General features: G+C 44.2%; 1 protein-coding gene across 2 annotated transcripts in view; it reads left to right on the top strand.

Annotated features, from left to right (window-relative positions):
• The window catches only part of LOC139285698 (spectrin beta chain, non-erythrocytic 4), a 64,144-nt gene extending 50,915 nt beyond the window's left edge, over window positions 1-13,229 (top strand). The window contains exons 28-42 of one of the 2 annotated variants that reach the window (XM_070906321.1): window positions 219-497; window positions 739-869; window positions 1,760-1,964; window positions 2,313-2,558; window positions 3,356-3,490; window positions 4,321-4,565; window positions 5,029-5,167; window positions 5,614-5,698; window positions 5,864-6,060; window positions 6,238-7,271; window positions 7,595-7,655; window positions 7,917-8,173; window positions 11,637-11,804; window positions 12,683-12,725; window positions 12,906-13,229. In XM_070906321.1, the coding sequence (XP_070762422.1) occupies window positions 219-497; window positions 739-869; window positions 1,760-1,964; window positions 2,313-2,558; window positions 3,356-3,490; window positions 4,321-4,565; window positions 5,029-5,167; window positions 5,614-5,698; window positions 5,864-6,060; window positions 6,238-7,271; window positions 7,595-7,655; window positions 7,917-8,173; window positions 11,637-11,804; window positions 12,683-12,725; window positions 12,906-13,229 (3,549 nt within the window). Of the gene's footprint in view, window positions 1-218; window positions 498-738; window positions 870-1,759; window positions 1,965-2,312; window positions 2,559-3,355; window positions 3,491-4,320; window positions 4,566-5,028; window positions 5,168-5,613; window positions 5,699-5,863; window positions 6,061-6,237; window positions 7,272-7,594; window positions 7,656-7,916; window positions 8,174-11,633; window positions 11,805-12,682; window positions 12,726-12,905 lie in introns of both variants that reach the window. The other variant, XM_070906320.1, reaches the window with a different exon arrangement.
• Window positions 13,230-13,576: the final 347 nt, after the last annotated feature.

Genomic DNA, 13,576 nt, shown 5'->3' with positions numbered 1-13,576 from the left:
TCATCATGGTCAAGTCACAGAAAGATGGACAAATCATATGTGATACATAAACATGATATGCAAACTTTATCTGCCTTAATACCTACTCAGCTACCTTACCTTGTGCTGTGCTTATTCTACTCCTGCAATCCACTAATGATTTCTCTGTTTGAAACAACATAGAAAAGATGTAACAGCCACCTCCTCTTTCCTGTTGTTGCACTCCGCCTCTCCTCCAGACACTTCAGAGGGAGCTGCAGGGCCACAGGAGTAGGATCGAGGACGTCCTGGAGAGGGCGGGGATCATCGCTTCCATACGCAGCCCAGAGGCCGACTACGCCAGGGCGGGCCACGACCAGCTGGCCCAGCTGTGGGCTCTTCTCTGGGCCGAGACCGAGAGGAGGCAGCTGGTCCTGGATGCCATGTACCAGGCCCAGCAGTACTACTTTGACACGGCCGAGGTGGAAGCCTGGCTGAGCGAGCAGGAGCTGCACATGATGAACGAGGAGAAGGGGAAGGTTAGTTTCAGTAAAAAAACAACTAATACATTGCGCATTATCAGTTTCAAAATCACTGCATGTTGTCTGTTATCATCAAGGAGTCATTTCCCCATAAAATTCCAGTCATCATAATTATCCTGATTGTACAAGTCTCTGCGAAAGCTGCCAAACATCTGCCAGTTTCACCCAGGTGTAGACACAAGAACTTATTGTTAAAGTGAAACTATTCCTTATGTGTGTCGTTTCCTCCTTCCGCCAGGACGAGCCGAGCACACTGCAGCTGCTGAAGAAACACTTGGTCCTGGAACAGACCATTGAGGACTACGCCGAAACCATCGGCCTGCTGTCACAGCAATGTCGACAGCTGCTGGAAATGGGGCATCCAGACTGGTGAGCATGTAAACACACACACACACATATACACACACACACACACACACACACTAACTAACTAACTAACTAATCTAACAGAGATTTTCTGTCACCAAAAAAATAAATTACAGGGATGCTCTTAATTTTGGGCATTATGACCACAAAAGAAAGTCTTTGATTTCATTTTTTTCCTTGTCTTTCTCTTGCAATGTGCTAGCGACACCCAGTCCGCCACATTTGAGAATGAAAGATGATGGCCAACAGTTACTTACTCAAAAAACCTTGTCAATGCATTTGCCTGCAAAGACATAACCGTTTCCTCCTTTGCATCTTACATTCTAGCCACAGAAAGTTTCTTCTTGATCATTCACAATGTGTTAATGTATATACACTCAGTGGCCACTTTATTATGTACTGCACACCTGCTTGTCAACACAAACATCGAATCAGCCAATCATGTGGCAGCAACTCACTGCATAAAAGCATGCAGACGTGCAGTCAAGAGGTTCAGTGTGATCTAAGTGACTTTGATTGTTGGTGCCAGATGGTTTGATAATATAAGGAGTGGGTGATCTTCTGGGATTTTTACACACAACTGTTTCTCGAGTTTACAAAGAATGGTGTGAGGCCAGTGAGCTGCAGTTCTGTGGACAAACACGCCTTGTTAATGGGGGAGGTCAGAGAAGAATAATCAGACTGGTTCAAGCTGACAGGAAGGCTATGCACACAAGCATCTCTGAAGGCACAGCACAGATGGGGGGTCCTACCCCGTATTAGAAAGGTGCAAGGTGTGTAAAGTGGCCACTGAGTGTAGATTGTATGTCATGATTTTAAAAGTGTCAATGCTCGACTGAAGGTAAATGCTACAGTACTCCCTGATTTTTTGTACTTGCCTCTCTTTTTCACAGCGAGCAGATCAGCAAACGTCAGTCGCAGATCGACCGTCTGTACGTGTCTCTGAAGGACCTGGTGGAGGAGAGGAAGAGTCGTCTGGAGCAGCAGTACTGGCTCTATCAGCTCAACAGGGAGGTGGACGAGCTGGAGCAGTGGATCGCTCAGAGGGAGGTGGTCGCCAGCTCCCCCGAACTGGGTCAAGACTTTGAGCATGTCACAGTAAGTATGTCGACAGATGGTAACTGTGGATGAATAATAGATTTAAGAAACATTTTTTATTAGTCACATGTTGAAATCAGAAAACAACACTGGTCTCGTCTGATGTTACTACAAGTTAATAATAACTGTTGATTGGACAGTGACATGATTGTGTGTGAAAATGTTACATGTACCAACTATAAAAAATAGTTTAATAAGTTTTATTCATTCATTTTTTCAGCTAATAAATCTGCTTCTATGTGCTCTGTGTAACTTACCTCAAAGCATGGAGAATAATTGATGTTCATATACTAGCAATATAAAATAACTTCCTTTCCCTTCTTACCTCTGGCCCTGCCACACCTCCAGGTCCTGCAGGAGAAGTTTACAGAGTTTGCGTCGGAGACGGGCAGTGTGGGTCAGGAGCGAGTGACGGCCGTCAACCAGATGGTGGACGAGCTCATCGACTATGGCCACTCAGAGGCTGCCACCATCGCTGAATGGAAGGATGGGGTGAATGAGGCTTGGGCCGACCTGCTGGAGCTCATGGAGACCCGGGCACAGATGCTCGCCGCCTCACACCAGCTGCACAAGTTCTTCTCTGACTGCAGAGAGGTAAGATACGTGAGGAACACAGCTGAGACACAAGACAATACACAGATAGTGTTTTATGCCGTATAGTACAATACTATATGGTGCAATGATACTGCTTTATTGATCTCTGAGAGGAAATTCAATGCAACACAATCCACAATACAATACATAAGGCTCACTATTTTCTGGTTTTTACAGATTTTCACTGAAAATTTAAAAAATGTTTTAAAAGGACTGATTTCACCCACATTTAATGTCTTCATGCATCCAAAGTTTTAGTGTTTTCTGGAGGAAGAAGACACTCTTCACCACAGTTTACTGTAACCAAGGCTCTCATTGTGGAGATAATTGAAAAAAGGGGAGAAAATGTAAATGAGCTGCTGATTATGCACCAGCATCCTTCAAAGTCAGCAAACTATTCAGTGTTTCTGCCCTGCAGAAGGTATTTTTAATGTAAGCAGAATTTTAGCATCATTATTTTTTTTTGTCCAACTTTTACGATGATGATACAATACATATATGACATGAAACTGTTGTTGTAGAGGACAAATATTGTAGCTACAAAATGTTTCCTGGAGTTTATTTTCATGGTTTTGAAAATATTTTATAAATCCAAGATGTCTTATCCCACAGAGGAGAGTATAATTGTTCATTGGCAGTTCAACTTAAAAATTATTACTTATTCTTATTCTTTCTTATTCTTTCTTTTTCTACACAATTCTCACAGACCACACATTTAAAATACAGCCATTTCATACTTTGTCTCACACACAGTATACATGAAACACTTCTGACCTGCCTTATGATGTTTTTTTCAGGTTTTGGCCCAGATTGAGGACAAACATCGAAGGCTGCCGGAAGTTCGTGCTCGGCAGTGCAGCACTGCCAACACCAGCACCCTGCAGAGACTCCTGCACAGCTTCGAACAGGACATACAGCTGCTGGTCACGCAAGTAAAGCAACAAGCACATGAACAGACGGCATGCAAAATTACCTGCTTCACTATTCACTGACCTCAAGACTCATGCAGGGACAATTCACAAAGACCTCTCTCAGTGTGATGATCACTCTGTAAAGGTCCACAGGACTTTTTCTGATACTAATTTAGCTATTTTTCACATGTGATTACCCTGTGGATGTTTGTTTAGCTAAATGCCGTACCTCACATTCATACAGACTAGAGATGGAGGTGATCATTTTGAATTAGTAAAATAGTATTAACAATTACTATGGTATTATTGTTTTCATGTCTCTTCATACACTCCAAAATCCCCAATTGCATACATACATGGACTAAATTGCATGTCCCAGTATACTGATATTCTACTCTATTTTGTTCTACTTTACAGTTTATTGTTACAGGTATAGTTGGAGCTTTGACGTTATCAGTATTTTAAAACGGTAAATTGAATTAATTTTAAAAAGTTGAATTGAATATGGATTGATGGTAAAAATCTTTGGTTATTTGTGAGTCTGAGTCTGAATCTTCATGGCAAAACTACCGTCTTACTCTGCATTTAATTTTGCTTCATCTAGTCTCTGTCATGCACCTGGGGAACAGAAAGAGTGGTACATTTTACTGAAGAACGATGCAAAATCACAGCTGCTCTGTGTCAACTCAAGTGACAGAGCCCGTACCATTTGGCCCTGACTAAACACAGCTGTCAGAGCAGCTGCGTTTTGTGCGTCATTTGGAAAACAAACTCGCTCTCTTTCCTTTTAATTTCTGTTTCTTCCTTGTTCAGCTTTCGTTTTCCTAAAATCTGCTCTCCCACTCTGCCAGGTGCGTCAGCTGCAGGAGAGTGCGGCCCAGCTGAGGACAGTGTACGCCGGCGAGAAGGCCGAAGCCATCGCATGCCGCGAGCACGAAGTGATGCAGTACTGGAAAGAGCTGCTGACGTCCTGCGAGGAGTGTCGAGTACAGATTACCACCGAGACGGACAAGCTGAGGTTCTTTGGCATGGTCCGAGATCAGATCATGTGGATGGAGTCGATCATCTGTCAGATAGGGACAGGAGAGAAGCCCAGGTATCTAAAGGAGCCGGAACACAAAATCTGTTAACCTTTTTTAATCAAGGTGGTATGGTATAAAAGTATATACAGCTTTCACAGGATAATACAAAAACTATAATGACCAGAGGGAGTCAAGTTGTCTTTACAGCATACTATTTGTTTTATACCAAATCAGTTTGCATCAGACTCTGGATCAAATTTAAAACCGCTCACAACATCAACAGCAATATTTACCAATTTTACTCATCCCACACCTTCATAGAACAGAACAGGTAATTGATGCTGTGATATCTTTCTCAAAAAACTCAAATTATTTCTAAAGATCTGATTAAAGGATTCCCTGAGCAACATACCAGTCCCAATATCTTTACCAGACATTTGTTTTGTATTTCTGTTAACATTGTCTGTATATGACGATGTCATAGATTATGTTAGGATGATTCATTTATTTATTCTATGTGCTCTGTGTTTCCTGCAGGGACGTGTCCTCAGTGGAGGTGCTGATGAATTATCACCAGAGTCTGAAGAGTGAAGTGGAGGCTCGTAGCCGGAGCACTCTGGAGTGTATCGAGATGGGAAAAACCCTGCTGGCTGCTAGAAACCCAGCAGCTGAAGAGGTGAGATCAGGAGAGCTGATAATTATTATAAACTTCAGTTAAACTTTAATAACCTACGAGGGAAACTGGAGCAGTGCAGCAGCAATATTATTGTACATTTAAAAAAAAAAAAGTCCTTGTTATTGTTGTTGCTATTAACTCCAAAAGTCCTTGTGTTGATTATTGCCCTGGTTTTGAAAGTCCTTGAATGTCTGTGAATTTGAGAAAGCTAAAATAGAAACTTGAATTGCCTTGAAAGTACTTGCATCACAGATTTCACATCCTGACAAAAACCAACGAATCGGGAATGTTTTGAATCCTTGAATTTCACTATAAAGTTCTTTAAATTTATGGGAAAATGTTTACAGACAGACAGACAGATAGATAGATAGACAGATAGATAGGTTGGTTCTATGGTTCTGATTTAACCTGAAGAAGAGCACCAATGTTCTGATTTTGATTCTCAGATCAAGGAGAAGCTGGACAAGGTGGTTGCTAAGCAACATGAGTTGTCTGAGAAGTGGGACAAGCACTGGGAATTCCTACAGCAATGTAAGTACACACACACACACACACACACACACACAGAGGCCTACAATCTTGTACAAACACACACAGACACACATACGAAGTATAAATACACATTTAATGTTCAAGGAGGAGGAATTTTTTATTTGCTTTTGAATGTTGTTTTTGTTTCTCCTCTCCTTCCCTCAGTGTTGGAGGTTCACCAGTTTGCCCAGGAGGCGGTGGTGGCAGAGGCGTGGCTGACCGCTCAGGAGCCGTTCATCAGCAGCAAGGAGCTGGGCGGGAGTGTAGACGAGGTGGAGCAGCTGATTCGTCGACATGAAGCCTTCCGCAAAGCAGCTGCCACCTGGGAAGAGCGATTCAGCTCACTGCGACGACTCACCACGGTAATATCATCATCATCATCATCATCATCATCATTGTGTAAAAAGAGAATTTTCTAAATGACTCTAAACAAAAGTTCCACAACACGATAATTGTTTGCTAAAAGCTGAGGATTTTCATAATGGAGAAATATGTTTCCATAAAATGATTTTAAAGCTGGTTCTCTTTTCTTTCCGCAGGTAGAAAAGTTGAAAGCAGAGCAAAGCAAACTACCCCCAACCCCTCTGCTAGGTCGTAAAGTCTTCCTGGACCCCCAAGATGCCTCACCCAGTCCATCCATCCTCCCCCGCCTCCCGATCTCCCCCATGACGAGACAGACAATTTATGAACAGAACGAAGCCAGCTCTCCTCCCTCGCCCTCCCCTGCCACACCTACTCCCTCTCCCTCATCTGTGTCTCGTCGGCTGGGGTCGACAGTCGCTAACTACACCCCTGTGATGAACGGCTCCAGCTACCGCCAAACCCTGGAGGCACGACGTGGCGGCGTAGTGGGTGTGGCTGCAGGACTGGGTCAGCCCGCACCTTCCTCGATCGCCTCAGTTGCCACAGCGGCCATGTTAGTCTCAGCTAACCAGGTACGAGAGAGTGCCAGTGCAGCAAAAGACCAGTCAACAAAGGCAATGAGTCACCTCCAGCCAGTACAGGCAGCGAAGGCACTTGAGGTGAAATCGTCCCCGTATCTACGGCAACCAAAAATCAAACACTTGGATGATGCGGTGACGCCGCTGCTCGTGGCCAGTCGGCTGGAGAAAGCGAGGGAGAGGGGGAGGGAGAGAGAGATGATGATGGGAGAGATAGGGACGGAGCGAGCAGAGGTGGCTGTGATGGCTGAGGTGGTGCTCCAGGAGCCGAGCCGGGAGCGTCTGCACAGTGAGCCCACCAGAGGGCCTCGGGGGTCCAGGACTGACCCGTTAGGCCACGCTGAGCCCCAGGTCCAGACCCAAACCTACCACAGGGACCACAGGATAGAACGGCAGCTGTCCAGCGAGCAGCTGATCCAGGCACGCAGGGACGAGCTGCCTCAGGAGGTGTGGAGGGAACATGCTGAGAGGCGGGAGAAACGGACACTGGAGAGGCAAACGTCCAGCGAGCAGGAGGGCCACGGGGGCCACGAGGGCCGGCGGAGAGAGAGGGACCGACACCGGCTGGAGAGACAGGAATCCAGTGAGCACGACACCGGGAAGGAGCACTCAGACAGACGCTCGGGAGGAGGGTAAGACTTTGAGGGTACTGAGGTGTCTTTTAGGTTGTGTTGTCTGTCTTGTCTAATGTCTTATGTAGCACGTGTAGTCATTGTCTGAATTTAATATGTGGACAACAGGAGCAGGATGTTTAGTTAGATAGATTTTTTTTACAGATTTTTTTCAAAGTTGAAATTTAGTCTATATTTCTGCTGAGCCCTATAAAAATGTCTGTCATGAATATTGGGTATTACAGTTGGATCGTTTTTCAGGAAAGCAGTGCAAAAGAAATCCAGATTGATATTTTTACCTAAAGCTCTTCATATGATTCTCTAATTTGCATTTTTTTCTACAGAGAAAAGAGATCGACCCTGGCAGAAATTGTAGAGCAGCTGCAAGAAAGAGAAGCAGCACAGGTCTGGAGATTTATAGTTGTTTATTGTGTTGTGCATTTCATCCAAATACAGTGTTTGCAAATACTCAGTGTTTATTTGTGTTATATATTCCAGCTCAATAAAAAAAAAAAAAAACTTCCTGTCCTACCACTATCTGTCAGTTTCCTGTCCTCTCCTACAATGGCTTAAGAACAGCTCACACCTACATATGTTGTCTTTACTTTACTTACTACTTTTAAACCATAAACCAAATTCTTACTGACTCCATCACCCCACCCTCAGGCCCGTGGTGAGGTGCCCCGCCTGCCTAACGGGGTACCAGAGAAGCCTTCCCGTCCCGACCGACCTCGAGCTCGGGACAGACCCAAACCACGGCGTCGACCGCGACCCAAAGAAGCAGGAGAGACGACACGGCGGTCCAGGTCTGCTCCGGCCCAGAGCAGCCCGACAGTCCCCCAGCCACCAACACACACAGCACACCATGAGGGCTTCCTTTTCCGCAAGCTGGACATTGAGAGCTTGAAGAAGAGCACTAATAGGTGGGTGTTCAGGGTCATAATGATGAGCATAACATCTGGACAATCAGATGATAGAAGTTGGAGGGAAGGAGGAGTGACAGTGGTGTCATGAATACCAGACTTTAAGAATTATGATTAATTAATTAGAAAATGTGCATTGCAGTACTTGGAAGTAATGCTTACGCTTTAATTTGGTGCTCCAGGAAGTGTATTTCTAACCTTCTTGGCGTACCAGATGGGTGAGATTTACCACAAAAAGGCAATTCATATTGTTGCTTAGCAACCACCTTGTCCATTGTTGTTATGTTATTTTTGACTAAAATGATACCAACATGACTTTTACATTCCACCTGTTGTTGCTAAATCTAAAGTTTCTGGCCTTTACTGTCGATTGTTTCAAACCCCATCTTTCAAGGACTGAAGTTCGTTTTAAACAAACTGCTAACAAGTATTTCCAAATACTATTTGACACATGTGGACTGCAGCACACTCCTGTCTGTTTCTCATGACATCACTGCCCCCTCCATTTATTGATTCAACAATGATGACAGAGGCATGACTCTAGCATGCTAAGCTAACAAGCTCACACACTGCGCTGACACTGCGACTGATATGTTGAACAGATGCATGACTGTCACCAGTGCAGATGACACATGATGCCTCATTGGTTGCCCCAGCGTGTGGGTCAACATGATATAGACAATACTTAGCTAAGATTTGGATTTTCTCAGCAGACGGATGATGACATGATGACATTTTCATTTTCACTTATTTTGTTTATTAGATAACACATCAGAAAAAAAGTGCAGCAAAGTGTAAATAAGGGGTATTTTGTCAGTCTCTGTGACTGTTAACATTTTTTGGAAGCAGATATATTTGTGACACATCTTACTGTTTCCTGTAATTGACAGAAATATACAGATTGGGTATACAATTGAAAGGTTTAGCAGTGGAGAAGTAAAATTTCACTATTTGTTGTGTTGCTTGTTGCTCCGTCTCAGCACTGTCTTTGATCTCTAATCGGTTAAAAATATGAAGTGTTGTTTGCCTCCAAAACATAGTAAGAGCTGTTTAAAATCAGACATTGCAGTGCCTGACAGTTGATCATTTAAGAATAATCCTATCAATCCATTGTAATCCATTATGATCTTTTTTGTTTGTTGCTACTGTTAGCTCATCAAGTTGCACTGCTAGTTAAGCAATTGTCTAATAAAGGAAAATACCCATGCAGAAATCCAAACATTTGAGTATCCCACTGATAGTGGCACCAGGAGACACTACGTTTCATAACAGGCTGTAGCTTCTAAATATTTGATGTATGTCATCCCTGATCAGTAGGATCAGAATATGAAGACAACAGTTACATGAATTAAAACAGCAGCCCATAGAAATCTTACCTGCATGTGAAAGACTTCATGCATGATGCTTACGATGCCTCCTGATCTAACATGAGCCCACAAAATAAAGCACAGCAGAAATGGTTGGCTGGCTGGTGAATGCTGTAGGAGTGGTTGATGGAGCCGTTGAAGGTGTACACTGCCTTATGTCCAGTCACTTAGCACACACACACACACACACACACACACACACACACACACACAAACTACCTAGCATCCGCAGATGGCCACCCTGCTTCCTCCCAAGAGATAACAACGGCAAAGTCTCTCTCTGCACTGCCCTCTAGTGGCTGGGCTGACCGCGCACAGCTAAAAGCTCATCCCCTTCCAGCTATGGATGAGTCCCACTCACGTGGCCACTCAAGGCAATGGATGAATGTCTCGTATGTACATGCCCTGATATGTACATGGCAAGGTAAAGCATAATCCTGAATGGCTTAAATCTGGACATGTGTGAATCTCCAAACAGCTCCTCATTTGGCTTATTGTAAGCTCTCTTTTTGCTTTATATTCAACTTTGATTGGAGGGGAAGATCTGTGGGGCGGGCCCTCCAGTCAATACTGAGAAAGAGAGGATACAGTTAGTCTGTGAGGAAGGATTGAGATTCAACCTGTCTCTGTTACATAGCTACATGACAAGGCACCGAGTATGTTTATGTGCACATTAATATTCTGGTATTATTCAGGATAACCAAGTGTTCCTTGTAATAGGATAGGATAGGATATCACCCTGATTAAATCAATTACAAACTGACTGCACATCGCGGTATAACAATCAGTCAGTCACTAGTTTCACATTAAAGTTTCATATCACTTTTGGCTTCAAGCTGTCAGATATTTGATGCAGCCTGTCTTTGGTCACCTTGGAACTTATGTCACGGTGCCATCTCAGACAACCTTTTTTTATTGACTTATTTATTAACCAAAGATTTCCCCACATTTCTGTAACGATTGTCAACTTTTGTCTGGGACAGCCATAAACCTAACAGGGTAAAAGGTTCTTTAGACAGCACTGCTTGTTGTGGAATACCTGGAAAATAATGGTTGACAAAAAACAAATGTTGACTCTTGGTCAACTTCCTAGATTTTTTCAGAGCATTCCATCATAAGATGAGGTTGAAAGCAAAAGCTTTATAGTTGAGTCTTTTGGGGTCAAACTTCTGTTGCCAAAGTCAAGAACGACATTTGTTTTATCTTTATTAACATTTGTTCTTGCTGTCTGATAAGAAAATTATCAAATTATCAAAACAAGACACTGTCCCAAAAAAAACAGTGTCTTGTTATTATTGTTTTTTCATTTACATCCTCTTTTTTCCATGGCCAAGACCTAATTTTTCCTCAAGGTCAAAACGTGTTACTATACTATAAATGTTACTATAATAGATGCTAATACATGCTAGTGCTAATATTAGTACAACATTAGACACCTTATCACATGCACCATTGTTCTTCTCCAGTCTAAGATCTGTTTGCTCGAGAGGTATTTGAAATCGGGATATTAAGCTGCACACAGACGGCTTGGTCTGAATAATACCTATATTTGGATGTAAGCTATTAATTGGAATGCTGTGTGCATGTAAACACGCTCACAGAGGGAAAGAAGCATGACTATGAGTTTGTCATATAAGTTGTGTTGTTGCCAAAATGCCATTTAACCAAACTTTCCCTCTTTTTCTTTTCTCTTCCTCGGTGCTACTGGCTGCTCCTCTCGTCTCCTCCAAGGTAAGTCATATATAAGCCCCACACACACAGACACACAAACTGTACGTAGCCTCCCTCCCCATACCTCCATCCCCATCTCCTCCGTCTGTCCGTCTGTCTGTCCGTCCGTTCGTCTGTGTTTGTTCAGCAGTGTGTTTCCTACTCCCTTCTTGGCGCCGGTCCATCACGCCTACCTACCTGTCTGCTCTGGTCAGGTGAGTGAGGTGTTAGCTTAGCGAGAGCAACTCTGCAGCTCTTCCTGACTCCTCCCATCTCCCTCCCCTCAACCACCACTTCCCTACCTTCTCCGTACTCCTCCCTTCCACCTTCCCCTCCTCCACCACTCTCCCTCCCCTCACACCTCCCGCCTTCCCACACCACAGCAGGTCATGGGTCAACCTGTACTGCGTGCTGAACAAAGGGGAGATGGGTTTCTACAAGGACGCCAAGAACACTACCACGCCCTACAACAACGAGCCACTGCTCAACCTCTCCCACTGCCACTGCGACGTCACCAATGGCTACAAGAAGAAGAAGAACGTCTTCACGCTCAAGTGAGGAGTTGTTTTCACACACGTGTTACTGTTTTGTTGTTTTTCTTTTTAGAGACAAGTGTGATGTTTTGGCAGACCTGGGTTAAATACTAAACTCCGGCCTTCCTCTTAGCATCAGTTTTCATTCTTTACAATCCGTTCACTCCAACATTTGAGACGTCATAATTTGGCACAAGATTCAATTAATGTTATCAGTGGATTTACTCGCTACAACAAATCCATGTGGAGCATTCACACCTAGTTGACCAACAGCAACTAGTCTGAACTGAGTTGGCCTTTGAAAGGGTTGTCACAAAGTAGAGTCGACTATGAAAGTAGCTATCGTTTTAGCTAATGCTGTTTCCTACGGTTCTGAAAAAGCTGTGTGTTGTAGTTTGCAGTCAGTCATGATGCATGATTGAGTAGATGTTGTTCCCAAATGAGTTTGCTCTCTAGTGCATTAGCTACTAACGTAGTTCGAGATCTAGCCAGCTTCTGGAATGAACTACACAAGGACAGTTAACAGTGTGCAGTGTGTTTTCAGTCACAGGATAGTTTGGACGGTTTGTATACTTTAATACACTTTTGTTACCAGTAACACTTTTCTGGTTCGTAGTTTGATATTGTTCAGTGCAAATCCTGTCCAACAAAACACTTCAACTGGGTTTAAAGGGGCACCCCACTGACTTTACACATGATGTTCAGTTTACTAGTCATGAGGAGTACTTCTCCAACTTCATGGAAGTGACATAATAAGTTGCTGGAGTATCCCTTTAATTGCAAATGCCATTTGAGCCAGGTTTTATTGTGTAGAAGAAATGTTTTCTTTTTTAAGTTATCCACCAAACATGTTTTGCGCCACACAGTTTGTAAGTTCAACTCCTCTCTTCTCACTGCAGAACGAAGGACGGTAGCGAGTTTTTGTTTCATGCAAAAGATGAGGTGAGACATTCCCGTGTTTCTAATTACAGATAGATGAAGTAGTTGTAACAGTGTCTTTGTTTTAAAGGTCACATAATGTAAAATTTCAAATCACTGAAACACCTAATGTTATGTGACACCCATCTCGGTAACATACAGGAACATTAACAGTAAGTCTATGCTCTCTCTCTCCCCTCGCAGGAGGACCTCAAAGTGTGGGTGACCAACATCACCGCCAGTATTACGGAGCACGAGGAGATTGCCAAATGGGGTCAACCCCAACCAACTACCTCATCCACCGACGAGGGCACGCGCCGCGACGGCAGCAAGGCGGACAACAGGTCAGAGCGAGGCGGCGAGCGCTCGGACCGGGCCGAGCGGATCGAGCGGGCAGACAAAGAAAGGGAGAAAGAGAAGGAGAGAGAGAAGGAGAAGGAGAGGGAGAGAGGCGAACGGTCGGAGAGGTCAGATCGGGGCGGGAAGTCGGAAGCGAAGCGCTCGGAAAAGTCCGGCAAGAAAAAGTGAGCCGGGTGACGGATTGGATTGAAGCGTATGAACTCCGGATAGGAGGCGGGGCCGTAGACTGGTAGTGAACGCCCCCCTCCGTCTCTCCGCCTCCAACACTGTCAACAAAGCGGTTGTGTTTGGATGGAAAGTGACACACAGGACAGAAGGATTGACCCAGGCTCACTCATAGGATGGACAGGACGGATTTGGAGCAGGAGACATCTTTCTCTCTCTCCCTCTCTCTCTCTTCTGTGTCTCTGTGAGAATACACAGAGTCACTGATGCCTCGCCCAACGCCCCCTGGTGGCTGTTTCAGAGAACTGCAGAGAGAGTTTCGTGCTGCTGAACCCCGGGCAGCGTTAACG

This window comes from Enoplosus armatus, chromosome 5 (genome assembly GCF_043641665.1).
Source record: "Enoplosus armatus isolate fEnoArm2 chromosome 5, fEnoArm2.hap1, whole genome shotgun sequence".
NCBI classification, from domain to species: Eukaryota; Metazoa; Chordata; class Actinopteri; order Centrarchiformes; family Enoplosidae; genus Enoplosus; species Enoplosus armatus.
This window is presented reverse-complemented; position numbering and strand designations above follow the sequence as displayed.